Raw genomic sequence first — 12,770 nt, 5'->3', positions numbered from 1 at the left:
GATTAAAAGACAAATTTATGCTGAGATATAAATGAAAATAAAAACAATTTGAAATATAATAGATATAACATAAAGATAATTGAAAGAAAATAGTATTTTCAGTAAACAACTTATACAAATTAACATAAAGTTAATATTTTCTTTTAATAAAGAAATAAGCTAATACACAGAGTTTAATAGTTTATACACTGGAACATTATATAATTTCAAAAAGCTCTATTTGTTAAAAAATACCTTTTTTCATTAAAAAGAAAATATAAAACAGCTAAAAGACAATCCATCATATAAAAGGTAGGAGTCAAACTTAAAATGCATTCAGTATAAAGGCATTATAAATTTCGACATCAAACCATTTATTTTTGAACAACTAGGTAATTAAATATACATTATGTACAGGAATTATGTAGGATTTGTGAAAACGTGTTGTCTTCTTTGTTAAACAATAACAGCATATAATAATAAGTAACATAATCTTTCAGATGGGCCATTACAACATAGTGAAGTACTTAGTGCTTGTACCAAATTGTAATATTCTATATGGTCCCACCTAAAGTATAGTAATAGAAATCCAGCACGGATTTGCGCTGTTTAATTAACGTAAAACATAAATATTTATGTCTAAGCTCTTACATTTGGTTGCATCAGTCGTGGGCATGACATGTATATGCGTGTATTACTTTGCACATACATGTGCAACGTGTACATGCATACATGTCAAGAGAGTAACTTACTTGATAATCTAACATGATCTAATCTAATTTAATATTAATCAATCTACTGATTCGATTTCACTGGTATGTACATCATTAAATCATACTAAAATTTAACTCTAATATTATTTGGAAAATAACGGGTATTTCGATGTCTTTCCCGTAGAAGCCACGGTCTGTACGCATATTACAAGAAATGATAAAAAACAATAAAATACAACTTACCACTACTGCACTTAAATAACACGGCATTCCATCTTTAAGTTAACATCTTGTTTAAATTAAAAAGCAGTCTATAAAAAAACTTTTACTGGGATTATACTCACTCTCTCACCAGTTCGCCACTAATGCAATTTTCGCGCATTTTTTACTTCGTTACTGCTACGAAACTAATTACAGTGGTGACGGCGCATCTGTCTGCGTTTTGTATTGCGCGCGCTTAGAACAATAAAAAAAAACCCCAGAATGTCGTCAATATGATTCTTGTATAAAAAATATTAAAATTTTCTTGATTACATTAATGAATATAACGCATTCATTTATGCAAGAATAATTGCATATGCATTGCATAGCAATGGAAAAATTGGTTTTTCCATTTTCTTAACGAATTTATAAAGTATGTAGTTACGATCGATAATCGATATAAACACGTCGCGACTTAATGATGACTATTCTTTCTACAAAAGTGTATTTCACACTTATTGTTGGTATGTGTTTGAATCGAGCAACAGTTCAAGGATTATGTTCTATGGTCTTCGTAAAAATAATCTTTGTTTTTTCCAAGGATAAAGTGCAACGTGAATGATTGTCTATTTTCTCACAGCATGTAAGTGTTTTTCTCTTCCACTCTAATGCCTGCAGTTGACGTACGTCTCCGTTTTTCCATTTACGATGCGAACGTAACGAGTACAGGCTCGTACGAAGAGTGCAGGTACTCGCTGGTCTGTAGAAAAAGAAGACACTGTTGTAAATATGTTTCATAATAGGTAATGTCATTAATTATACTAAGACTAAATCTTTAAAGCTATGTCTCACAATATTTAAATAACTACTCCAAGTAAATTACGCGTTACAAATATTTTTGCTGCTACATTATGAAAAATGTAGCTATCTATGAAATAAAAATTTAGTCTCAATATGATGGAACTGGCTACGCGCCAGCGTGAAATCACGACAAAAACCACACAGCATCGCCAATACAGCAAAACTCGCAAACTATTAATCGCGATAGTCAACAATCGCGACTGTTTGAATCATTTAACTTATTCAAATGATCTAAGGCATCCAAGTCTGTTATGGCACACGATGTTAAGTGTCACGCAGGTATGCAAGCAGGCAATCGAAATTGTCACATCGGAGTTAGTATTGTTAGAGCACACACTCACATGCCTTCTGATCTGAATCCTGATCCGCGCAAGACGGTTGTTGAATATATAGAGCCGGTTTCAGCGGCCTGCCATCTTGATCTTCAACTTGTATTACCAGCCCATGGTTACTTCCGTTTCCATGAGAATTCCGTTGGTTCAGTCTCCAGAATCGAAGGCTTTGTCTCACATCCAACGCCAAATGGGTACCTCTGGATGTGAGAGGAGTCACTACCGAATCCATCAGGCGTTTCTTAGCTGTTAATACAAATTTTTATTCAATTAATATTATTATTCGCTGTTAATAATACAGTTTTATTCAATTAATGTTATAGATCAATCCACAACTTACATCGATGCCTCTTCAAAGTTTTCGTGTAATAGTAGACCGATATCCTGATCTTCTTCTCGTCTTCCTCTTCTTCGTCAAATGTGCTTTCTGAGGAAGATGTCGTGTTTTCTTGTGGTAATTTAAATATTCTTAATTTAGCGGCGACCACGTGATCGCTGGAAGTCAAATTCAATTGAAAGTGCATATTCATAGAGAATGAGTCCGTCCAGGCATCCTGATCCGTGTTCCGTGGAATTTGACCTGATGGAAGAGACCGATACATATTTTATACCAGAAAAATATTTAGAGTATTAACGAGGGTTGTATCGCATTTATATTTTCGAACCCTGAAAACTTAACTGAAATTGCTTTATCTATATTAAATTTTTAATCCGCGATTACATAGTTAAGGAATATTCCTGTTAACAAGTTAAGTAACTTACAAGTCGGTGAAAACATGGTGAGTCGTTCGCGTTGAACTTGGTTGGCGTCGGTGCTGAGGTTGAATCTTCCGGTGAGAGCCAGAACCCGCGTCTTGATGTCCTCGATGGCCTTTTCACCCTGGCTGCACACAGAAACAAAGGTTTATAAACCGATATAAACTAGCAATAAAAAGTAAACTGGAAAATAAAAAATCACAGCAGCCGACAAATTCTCAATGTAAATACTCGAATAAAACAGTAAAAAAGGAGAGTTTGCAATTTAAATCTATTAGTAGATAGAAACTGAAGTTTTAGATTGAATCGAGGGTAGAAATTGAGAGTTAGAGAGTAAAGTGAAATAAAAGAATCGGAAATATTCGAAGAATTCCGCGCCTGATGATGACGACGTAAAAATTTTCACTTGGAGATACGTGTAAGCTTTCCGGGCAGCAAGGCAGACTAATGGATGGTGGTCAGTGACCTATAGGGCCCATAGTGTGGGTCACAGATATTTATTATACGTTCTAGACATTGACTAGACAGCCGACACGAGCACTAGTATATACCTCATTCGTCTCGTCTAGCAGGGAAGTGTTAATGCATTTGTGTTATATGTCGAATTTTAATATCTCCTATTAAATGAATTTTTACTTTCGATGTTTCATCGAACAGAGAACAATCTCATAATCTGAGATTACGATAACGATAAGTGCTAATTAACTACTAATTAAACTTACAGAAGAGAAGACTTTCGAGTATATCTATGTAGAACTTGCATCGACGATCAGGTGAGATTACGGGATTGCATAATGGAAGCTCTAAGTCATTAAACCCGGCAGGAAAAAAAGGAGGAGCGTCTTTTATCTACGTCACTGGCAAGGATTGCTTCACTGGACGCCCACTTGGACCTTTAAGCGCAGCCAATCGCGCGTCAACGACCTCGTTGTTGCTCGACAAACAACCAGAAGTGGTTTTCCTAAACAATCGACTGGTCAGGTTACGGGAATGGTGACCACGTGCGGTTAGACGTTCACGAGAAAACGTGAAAAAAATAGATTTCTTTTTTACGAGTTTCAACTTGTCCCACTTTTTTTGTACAGGAACTCCTTTAGGGAAGCGGAGAGCTAGAAGGATGAGAGTATTCGGACGAAATCTCGCCACGAAATCTTGACGGGTTGTATTCCATTCTAGACATGCTCCTTAATCTAGCCACGTCCAAGTCACGCATTCTACAGCGTCTCGTTGCGTACGTGTCACGTCTGTCTGCCGTCTGGGAAAGGGAAGGACTCGGGTGTCTGGAGGCCGTTGCATCATGAGAATGAATCCAGTGATCCTTCCCGAGTACCGTATTAAGAAAATTGGCTACGTTACGCCGGTTTTGTAACAGCCTTCGGACGAACACGAAGTAGCGTCGGCACGTGGAAATCTAAACAAGAAGATTTCTTCAAGGATCTTTCATTTTTATCATTATGAAGAATTTATTGTATAGCTGGACAGGTCTTCGATCAACGAGGCGAATATTGTATTACAGAATAATCTTTAAAATATTATAAAAAGTTTCATAACTTTTAGGAGAAAAAACTTGGAAGCTGTTGTGGGGAAAAAAATCAACGCGAGAAGATTGATAGGTGGCGGAGGTCAGAAGGCTGAAGAAAATGTTAGATCCCGAAACGGTGAACGACGACCTGATTAACGACGTCAAAAAATGCACGTTGCATCGTCTGGCGGTGAGGTGGGGAGTCACTGACGAAAACTTCCTCCTCGCTCTCCGTTGCGCATCTCGCATCATCTTTGTCGGCATAGGAAGAGAGACGCATAGACAAGGTCAGCGCATTAAATTAAAATGTATTACATAACCTCATAAGAGAGCAGTCCTAACTGCAGTCTGACTAGACACCCGGTGATTATGAGGGTGCTCAACTTAAGGCTGCTGTGTCGTTGCGATCTAACCCACGTCCGCTTTACTATAGACATTGTAAGAAATAAATTAATCCGTCTGATACTATAGAACCACTTTACATCAGCCTCTCCCCTTGATCTGCGTCCCTAATCCACATTGTTATCGTTGAGTAACACGTATAATTCTTTAGATGAAGTAACTGCGATTACTCTGTTCCTTTTCCTTCGACTGAAACCAGACTAACTTTTGAAATCGAGCAAGAGGATTCTAGTATCGGTGGATTGTCCAGATCACCCTGTAGAGTCCCGAGGAAGAAGCGGAACGACGGGTACACCGGAGGACTCTCAGCAGGCTACGCCAGTGCCGACACGAATGCATTTACGCGTCTAGACTTAATAAAATAAAAGAAACGCCTTCGCACCAGAGGCCAAGGTGGTGGAGGAGAAGGAGGGCGATTTAAAAACATAGCTAGGGACCACGGCGGAATTTCCACAGCGCGTCCTTCCTGGCTTGCTTTTCGTTCCCTCGTCTGTCTTTCTCGACCACTCTGGTCGATAAATCATTTTTCGCTGGCACCAGAAATCTCTAAACGATATTATGAATCACTAATTTTATCACGAAATCTTGACATAACCATTTTAAAATAGATTACGTTCGTAACTGGATTTGTTTCGGTGTAAAATTTTGTCAATACTCTTCTTAAAAATTTGAACGATCTCTAATTAATTTTTGGATTTTTTTGTTTAGAAAAATATCAGTGAGGAAAAGGGAGGCGAAGCGGTTGAAGAAGCGGACGCTGGTCAGCCCGAGGCGTAGAAATTCAGTGGCGCTTCGTGGTTCTTCGTTTCATCACGGTATTTTTACGGGCCATCGAGATATTTTTACGTGGCGGGGGCAATGATTCGTCGAGAACGCCTTTGTCGTCAAGTATTCGCGAGCACAGGTCTGGGTTACGTCGTTGGAAAACCGTTTGCCTTTTTCTTTCATTACGATAATTAAAAAGAAGATTGCCGATTTGGTTTGAAGGGAAAGAGTAAGAAGGGAAGAATGCGTGTTACCTTTTCATGCAGACACAACATACCTCTGTGGAGAATAGATCTCCTGTTGTTATCGCAATAAATCGTATCTCATGCAATACGAGCAATGAGATAATCGTGATGAGAGAGAATGTATTTTTAGATTATGCAAGCCAAGCCAGAAGGAAGGCAGCCGGTCGGCCGGGGGAGCAAAACAAAAAGAGTTCGACAGAATTTATCTGTCCATCTTGCTCGGTAAACCGAGTCCCTTACCCAAAAAGCATCAGATCATAGTGCCATCAGGGTGAAGCTTACCTGTCGAAGCTTGAGGTTAGGTTTCCTCTAAAAGACACAAAAAGCACATTGTATAGATTTTTTTATTAGACATTTTTGCAAAGCGAGACACACGATAAACAACATTTAATGTGAAAAATGAATGAGACAAGAAGGAACATAATGAATGAAAAAAATATCGAGTCATCTACGATTATTGAAATTTATAATCTTCTCCCATGAATCGAATCTGTACTGAATTAATTAAATGGAAATAAATCTTAATTATCAAGAGCATAGTGAACTGAAGCATAGATTAGGAAAACGTCGAATCATAAAACACATTGGTTAGTTCACTTACCCTCGTCGATGAGCAATGGCTAGTTGCAGGTAGGACGACAGATTGGCTAAGGGAAGGCTGCCGGCGGATACGTTATTGTTGGCCATGAAGAGCTTGACAGAATCAGGAGTGTCGTTTAGATACCCTAACGTATCGGTTTCGTTATCCTCCGGATTCCAATTTAGTCGGGAATCGTGAGCAGAGTCTTCATAGTCAGACGTCTCATTATCCTCGGTATTCTCGAAACCAAGCGAATCCACGAATTCAGGGATAACTCTGTAAACGTCATCCTCGACCCATTCGAGTCCTTCGTATTCACTGATCCTTTTATTCTCACTAAGTTTCTCTACACTTTTTGAAACTTCTATTTTATTAGTAGAATTGGTAACATGAACGATGATATCTGTACCATTTTTGTCCTCCGAAATTTTATCTGAAATGGTACTCTTGGTGGTACTGACACCACTCGATGTTGAAAGTGTGGTTGCTATAGGATCATTGTTTAGATAGTTACCCTTTATGTTGGTGCTGCTCAATTGATAAACCAAAGGCACAGTAGTAGCAGTAGCTGAAGAGAGCGGTGACGATGTGGACGCATGAAAGGAATTGCCAGTATTCTTTGAAGTTGTATGTCTCATCATCGAAACGTGATGTTTAGGCATTCTAAGATGATTTTTGTTATTTTCGTCGGAACCTGAGCTGGAATCGAACTCAGAGTCATCGTATCGGATCTTAAAGACCACGTGAGGCTCCATAGCTCTGTCAAAGTCACGATGAAGATTATTTGCGACGTCCTGCTCCTTGGAAGCTTTGGTAGCTTCTTCGTAGTCGACAACCGTGGGTTCTGACCAGGATTGCTGAAATTCTAAGTTGGAGGGTAAGTTCTCGTAATCGAGGATCGCCTGTCGATTATACGCCTCAAAGTCGAAATCTTTGTAAGAAGGTGACCTATCCACGTGACGATTCTTTTTACCTTCTCGTTTAACGTTTTCAAAATCGGGTTTCTTCGAAGACGAACGGCCCATGGAATTTTTATTCCAATTTCTACTTTTCTTTTCCCCATCTCCGTACAACACCTTCGACCAAGATTTCATATTTTCCTTTTTCCTCAGTTCTTCGTCTTTCTTCTTGTTCAGCTCCCTCTCGCGAATCGCCAGAACTTCCTCCAGACTGTAATTTAGGCTTTTTAATAGCAACATGTCACCCGTGCTGAGATCGCCAGTGATTATTTTTAGGATAGCTTTCTCCAGCATCTTCTCCAGCCTCCTCTCGCTGAAGGGAACGGTGCCTTTAGCTTCTTCGCCCCTCAGACTCCTGCTCTTGTCGCCCTCGGAGAGCACCACGTTCTCGTTGTCACTGGCCGCGTACCTTTTCACGTGGTCCATCAGATCTCCCTTCTTCTTGTCGTCCGCGTGCACACTGTGGTGATGATGGTGGCCCGAGACACTGTTTGCAATCGAGACGACCAACAACAATACGAAGAACCCAGAGAATTCCATGACGACCACCATCAAACTCTTCTTCTCAGACTGAGAAATTCTCACTTGTTTTGTCCCTTTCTCTCTGTCAGGATCGTACGAAGGCAGAAAATGGCACCACTTCGTTCATTGATACGATAATGTAGCCACTGTTATCGTTGAATCAAGTCTTTCATTTTTATCGCGTGAGGGAATTCACAACCCCCGAAAGGTGAGCAATCGTCGTGACGAGGTAGGTTCGCTGAAAACCGCGTGGCTCTTCTCGTCGTAGCGAGTGACCCAGAGAACGGATCGACAAACGTTGACGGAAGACGCTGGCAGTGTATCCGCGTTACGAAGAAGTGTTAAATAAACTGGTCCGTGATACTCTGTGGCGGGTGATCGCGGACTAGTCTAATCGCATCAGGAAGCCGCGGTATATATGTAAGTAGGAAAGATTCGTAGCATACGTGTGCACGGGCTGAGCAGTAAGTCTCAACTGAGCCGAGCTGGTCTGCTCACGGACATAATTCTGTCTACTCACTAATTCCGAGACAAGCACGAAGCCGCGAGAGGAGACGCGCCGGTGTTACTACGATCACTCGCTTTTTTCTTCTTCTCCTTCGTCTCCTTTCTCTTTCTCTCCGTGCGTCTGTTCCTCTCGCTCCACCCGCCGCGCGCGTGTGGTAATCCCTTTCCCTCGCTCGCCCAAATCCCGCGGTCGACTGCCTTTTCTCGATCTCCGTGACGCTTTATCGCGCTCACATTTTCTTCTTCTTCTTCGTCTGCTCGATTTTTCCCTTTTTCCAACGATTCTTCTCTCTGCTGTCCGCCCCTTTCTCTTTTCGAATTATCAAGATAGGTATCTCACAGGCCCACTTTTTGGCAATGGCAATGTTCTATTCGATAAGACCGATACTACTGGGAATAATTCTTCGCCAGATGCAGACGAGGATTCAGGATCAGTATATCATGGCAGATCTAGGAACGTGAATTCGCCCCATGTGACATTTTCAGAAGAATTTTCGTCCGATGAAACGATTTGTTCGTGGTCTGGGAAGAGAAGGGAGACGTTTTCACGTGTTCGAGAGGAACGCGGACTGGCGTGACGAAGGGGCTCGCGAGAGAAAAGAAGGAAACGAAAAACGGTGGCTCGGAGGCGAGAAGAAATGAACGAGAAGGCACCTTGTATTCGGTTGCTTGTTTCAGGGGCAGCCACGTACGACTTTATAGGGTGTCTCCCTCTCCACCGTCTAGACGAATCCCAAGATATGATCTTTGAATCATAATGTATCGCTTTTAATAAATGCAGCCTCCGCGTGCGTGCGTGAAAATACGTGGCAAAGCACGTCGACGACGGGGCCCAAAAAGAAGAACGGGAACGAGGAAAGGGGGAAAAAACAAGCGCAGACTGAGAGAGACCGGGAGAGACAGAGCGGGACGAAAAATAAACCCGTGCTCGTGATCGAATCGGTCGCCGGGATCCGTGTGAAAATCCATAAATTTGGCTGCAAACGAGAAAGATTAGAAAGGTCGTGAATCTTTTGTTTTTTCGTCGGACGACGTAAATTGTGGTGACGCGACCGAATCTGAAAATTAGGTTAAAGGATTCGGTTCTTTGAACCTGTCTGCTGTGACTGTCTCTCTGCTGGACAGACATCGGCCAGGCGACCGTCTGCTTTCTGAAATAAATCATTTCTGATATGTTATAGTACGCCAGGGCGAGATTTATCGGAAATGGTTCGCGTCTAAAATTCCTCATAACAGTCGTTCATATCTATTCTCAGACTAGGTAGGGTTAACTAACAACATATTCCCGAATAAGAATGATAGAACGACAAAGAAGTTGCTAAAAGTTAAGATTTTACATTCTATTTTGTATCTTAGATTATCCTCGGTTATCCCTGTAACAAGTTGAAGGTATGTTGCAACAGAAGAAATGTATCTTTTAACAAGAATGCTAGAATAATATAGAATAAATTTTCATGCTAAATCTTTCTCAGAATTAAGATAAATTTAGATTCTATTCTGTATCTTAGGTTATCCTCGGTTATCCCTCGGTTTGTCTAAAGCGAGTTGAAGATGTGTTGCAACAAGAAAGCCTCTTTATTAATGATTGATTTCTCTTGGCAGGTAGCCATCGTCCAGGATAAACTTTGCTAGACTACACCACCTCCTCCTCCTCCTTCTCCTCCCACACACCTTCACATCAGAAGATGCCTGGAAAATTCTGAATCAAATTTCCGTTGAACCCATCGTGCGTTCGCACCAGTCTACCAAAAGGGTAAATTTAGCCGGGTGTACGCGATCTTTCTGGAATCGAATCGATATGTGGCAGCGGCAGGATCACCTCGATCGTAAACAAATGGACGGGGTCACGAAAAGAGAAAGAAAATGCGAGGGATACTTTATTCACCCCCTGAGCTACAGCGAGCGACTATAGCCGTTGTGTTGACCGATGCGTTTGGATCACGGGTGCATATAATCGCAGGTCGCTGCGCACACGCAGACACGTGCACGCATTTAAATGTACAAAAAGAGGGAGGCCACATGATACTGGCGGACAACAGAGAAGTTAGATGGCAGACGTCGGCTGAAAGAGAGAGAGAATGCAATTTGATCCGGCGAAGAGAGACAAGCCGAATCGTCGAATCTCTCCGACGCGACGATGCAATACAGTCACGTCTGACGTCACCTCCGAATCCTCCGTCGCGATTCGGACGTACGGACAGACAATCTGGCGTCTAGACGTACCAAAATAAATAACGCGGGGCCTTGCCTCGCCATCAAACTGTTGTTTGCAATCGTAACACTTATCTGTCGGCCTTGTCAGGCCCCTCGCGTCGCGGATAGGGATGAGGAATAGAGCGGAACCCTTTCGGAACTGGCCCGTGGACACCCCGTGTCGTATTAATGTGGATCGTTCGAATAACATCCTAGGAAACATCCATTCGTGACTGGGTGCTTTCTGAAGTCAGTAGAAATTTCAGTTCAGCGAGTTTGTAAAAGAGTGGTGGATTTGGGGTAGCTTAAGTTCTTAGGAAAGTTTACTATTCAGGTAGCATCAAACGTAATTAAACTCGCTGCATCCTTTTAATCATTTTAAACCCAATCGTGTTTTCTTATTTTTAACAAATTTATTAACCATTTCAATCTAAATGCGTATGAGTTTTAGTCATTTGTTTTAGCCTAGTTCCAAACTTACTCTATAATAAATATGTATATACTTGATGAAAGATATATATATATTATATTCTCAACTTCATTTTCATATTTTTGTGATAAAAGAATTTAATCATCTTCGCTTAATTGATAGGAAGTTTGTAGATTAGAAGGTTACACTTTAGGAAATTATGGAAAAGTATGAACTATCTCTTAGATATCTTCTTGTTTGATAGAACAAAAGTAAGGTCGAGATATAAAAATACAATTCACAGTACAATTATCAGAATCTATTTCTGCGCAATTCCCGTAATCCTTGTAACTTATATGTCCTAACGCCAGTTCGGCGGAATCATCGATTGTTCGATCAGTGCAGAAAAACGTTGATAATAGTAGCCGGGCTGTGCGCTAAACAGAATGCGATGTAGGTTCGATGACTTTCTCCACGAGCCCAAACTCTGTTAAGGTTTCGACCAGTTGCCAGATTTTCTTGATACGTTGGCGTCAAACGACTGGCCAGATTTCCTTGATATCCTGATGCCAAACGACTGGTCGCAATTCGGGGAAAAACTATGGACGTGCTTGCGTCGCCCACGTTTGTCGAATTATTTCTCCGATTGGAATTGAAACGTGCGAAAATAACAGTGAGAGAGAAATGTTAAGAGTGATACAGCTCGGTCAAGGGTGAGAAGGCAGCGCGAGAACACGTAGACAAGAAGGAAAAAATGGAAATGGTGCAATTTACATGACTCGGATACATCTCTCTTCCTCTGCCACCTTCACGAAGGCAGACAACTATCGAGATAAGGAATATACCTGGAATCCGGTAAGAGAGGGAGATTTGGTCTCGCCTGCTCGATCCTCGGGCTTCGTGGAAGCGAAATTTGAATTTCGAATTGTATTGCGCAATCGCACCCACGCATAGGTGCACTCGTTCCACCGCCTCGCCATCGCACGTGGAATCTTATGAAATCGAAAACATCGGTGTCCCGTCCACCCTTTTCTTAATATTCCAGTATTTTTATTGGTCGAAAGTAAAATATTCAACTTGAACGATCACGCTCCTAGACGATTCTCGATCACAGATTTCACAGGTACCGTTACGTCATGCATAATTACTGACTGTGACTGACGAAAGTATCGGGACACTTAACATAGAAAATTTTGACGAATGTATTACGCGCGTTAGATGAATCTTTTTGGAGTTTCATTAACATCGTAATCAGAGTCGACTGTCGCGATTATATTGGCACAGTTTGAATGCAATTTGAAAATGCATATAAAAGTTGCCACGGTTTATTCGTTGTATTTGAGAACAGTCAATTATTTCCTGCTAATCGTTGATCGTTGAATATATGGTATTAGATTCGTTAAATCGAAACTTCGAATAAATGACATTTCATTTTTACCAACCAAATGATTGACAGTTGACTGTTCAAACGCTTTGATAATATCTTGCAAAGCACGTGCTTGTAATAAATATATTGTAACTCGTTCATTTTTTCAGAGCGATTTCAAATTTTACCCAATATAATAATGTGTCTGATTGCAATGCTAATGAAACTTCAAAATGTTTTATATAAAACGCGTAATAAATTAGTCATGTATTATTGAGCAGTAGTAGACCTTTTTGACTTTCGCATTTTTCATACGTTTCCCCTTTTTTTAAAGGAAATATTATTTATTATTGCCGTCCGTCATTATCGATCTTCTTGTCCCGATCGATAAATTTAATATAAAAAGCAGCATTTCGTATTAGATGGTAATTTATAGGATGCAGGCTGGTTAGTCGGAG

General features: G+C 40.7%; 1 protein-coding gene and 2 long non-coding RNA genes across 5 annotated transcripts in view; 1 reads left to right on the top strand and 2 right to left on the bottom strand.

Annotated features, from left to right (window-relative positions):
- Positions 1–12,770, bottom strand: part of LOC126922972 (uncharacterized) — a 299,653-nt gene that overhangs the window by 29,335 nt on the left and 257,548 nt on the right. The gene's annotated exons all lie outside the window — the stretch shown is intronic.
- Positions 330–8,983, bottom strand: LOC126922902 (uncharacterized). Of its 3 annotated transcripts, none has more exons than XM_050735838.1 (6): positions 6,378–8,983; positions 6,059–6,085; positions 2,849–2,970; positions 2,427–2,666; positions 2,096–2,332; positions 330–1,653 (listed from the first exon to the last, which is right to left on the bottom strand). In XM_050735838.1, exons 1-6 carry the CDS (start codon positions 7,865–7,867, stop codon positions 1,559–1,561), a joined length of 2,211 nt encoding a protein of 736 aa, XP_050591795.1. In that variant the 5' UTR covers positions 7,868–8,983; the 3' UTR covers positions 330–1,558. The 3 variants fall into 3 exon arrangements, with proteins under 3 accessions (XP_050591795.1, XP_050591797.1, XP_050591796.1); XM_050735840.1 differs by having other exon boundaries at positions 2,100–2,332; XM_050735839.1 differs by lacking the exon at positions 6,059–6,085 and having other exon boundaries at positions 6,378–8,982.
- LOC126922963 (uncharacterized) lies at positions 2,967–6,308 on the top strand. The gene is made up of 2 exons (XR_007713003.1): positions 2,967–4,651; positions 5,475–6,308. It is a non-coding gene; the product is annotated as an uncharacterized LOC126922963 (long non-coding RNA).

Source organism: Bombus affinis, chromosome 13 (genome assembly GCF_024516045.1).
Source record: "Bombus affinis isolate iyBomAffi1 chromosome 13, iyBomAffi1.2, whole genome shotgun sequence".
NCBI lineage: Eukaryota > Metazoa > Arthropoda > Insecta > Hymenoptera > Apidae > Bombus > Bombus affinis.
This window is presented reverse-complemented; position numbering and strand designations above follow the sequence as displayed.

Coding starts and splice junctions, on each gene's coding strand:
- LOC126922902 (XM_050735838.1), bottom strand. CDS start 7,867: ATGGTGGTCGTCATGGAATTCTCTGGGTTCTTCGTATTGTTGTTGGTC. Junction 2,971..6,058: donor CTAACCTCAAGCTTCGACAG/GTAAGCTTCACC, acceptor TTCTGTGTGCAG/CCAGGGTGAAAAGGCCATCG. Junction 1,654..2,095: donor GGATTCAGATCAGAAGGCAT/GTGAGTGTGTGC, acceptor CTTTTTCTACAG/ACCAGCGAGTACCTGCACTC.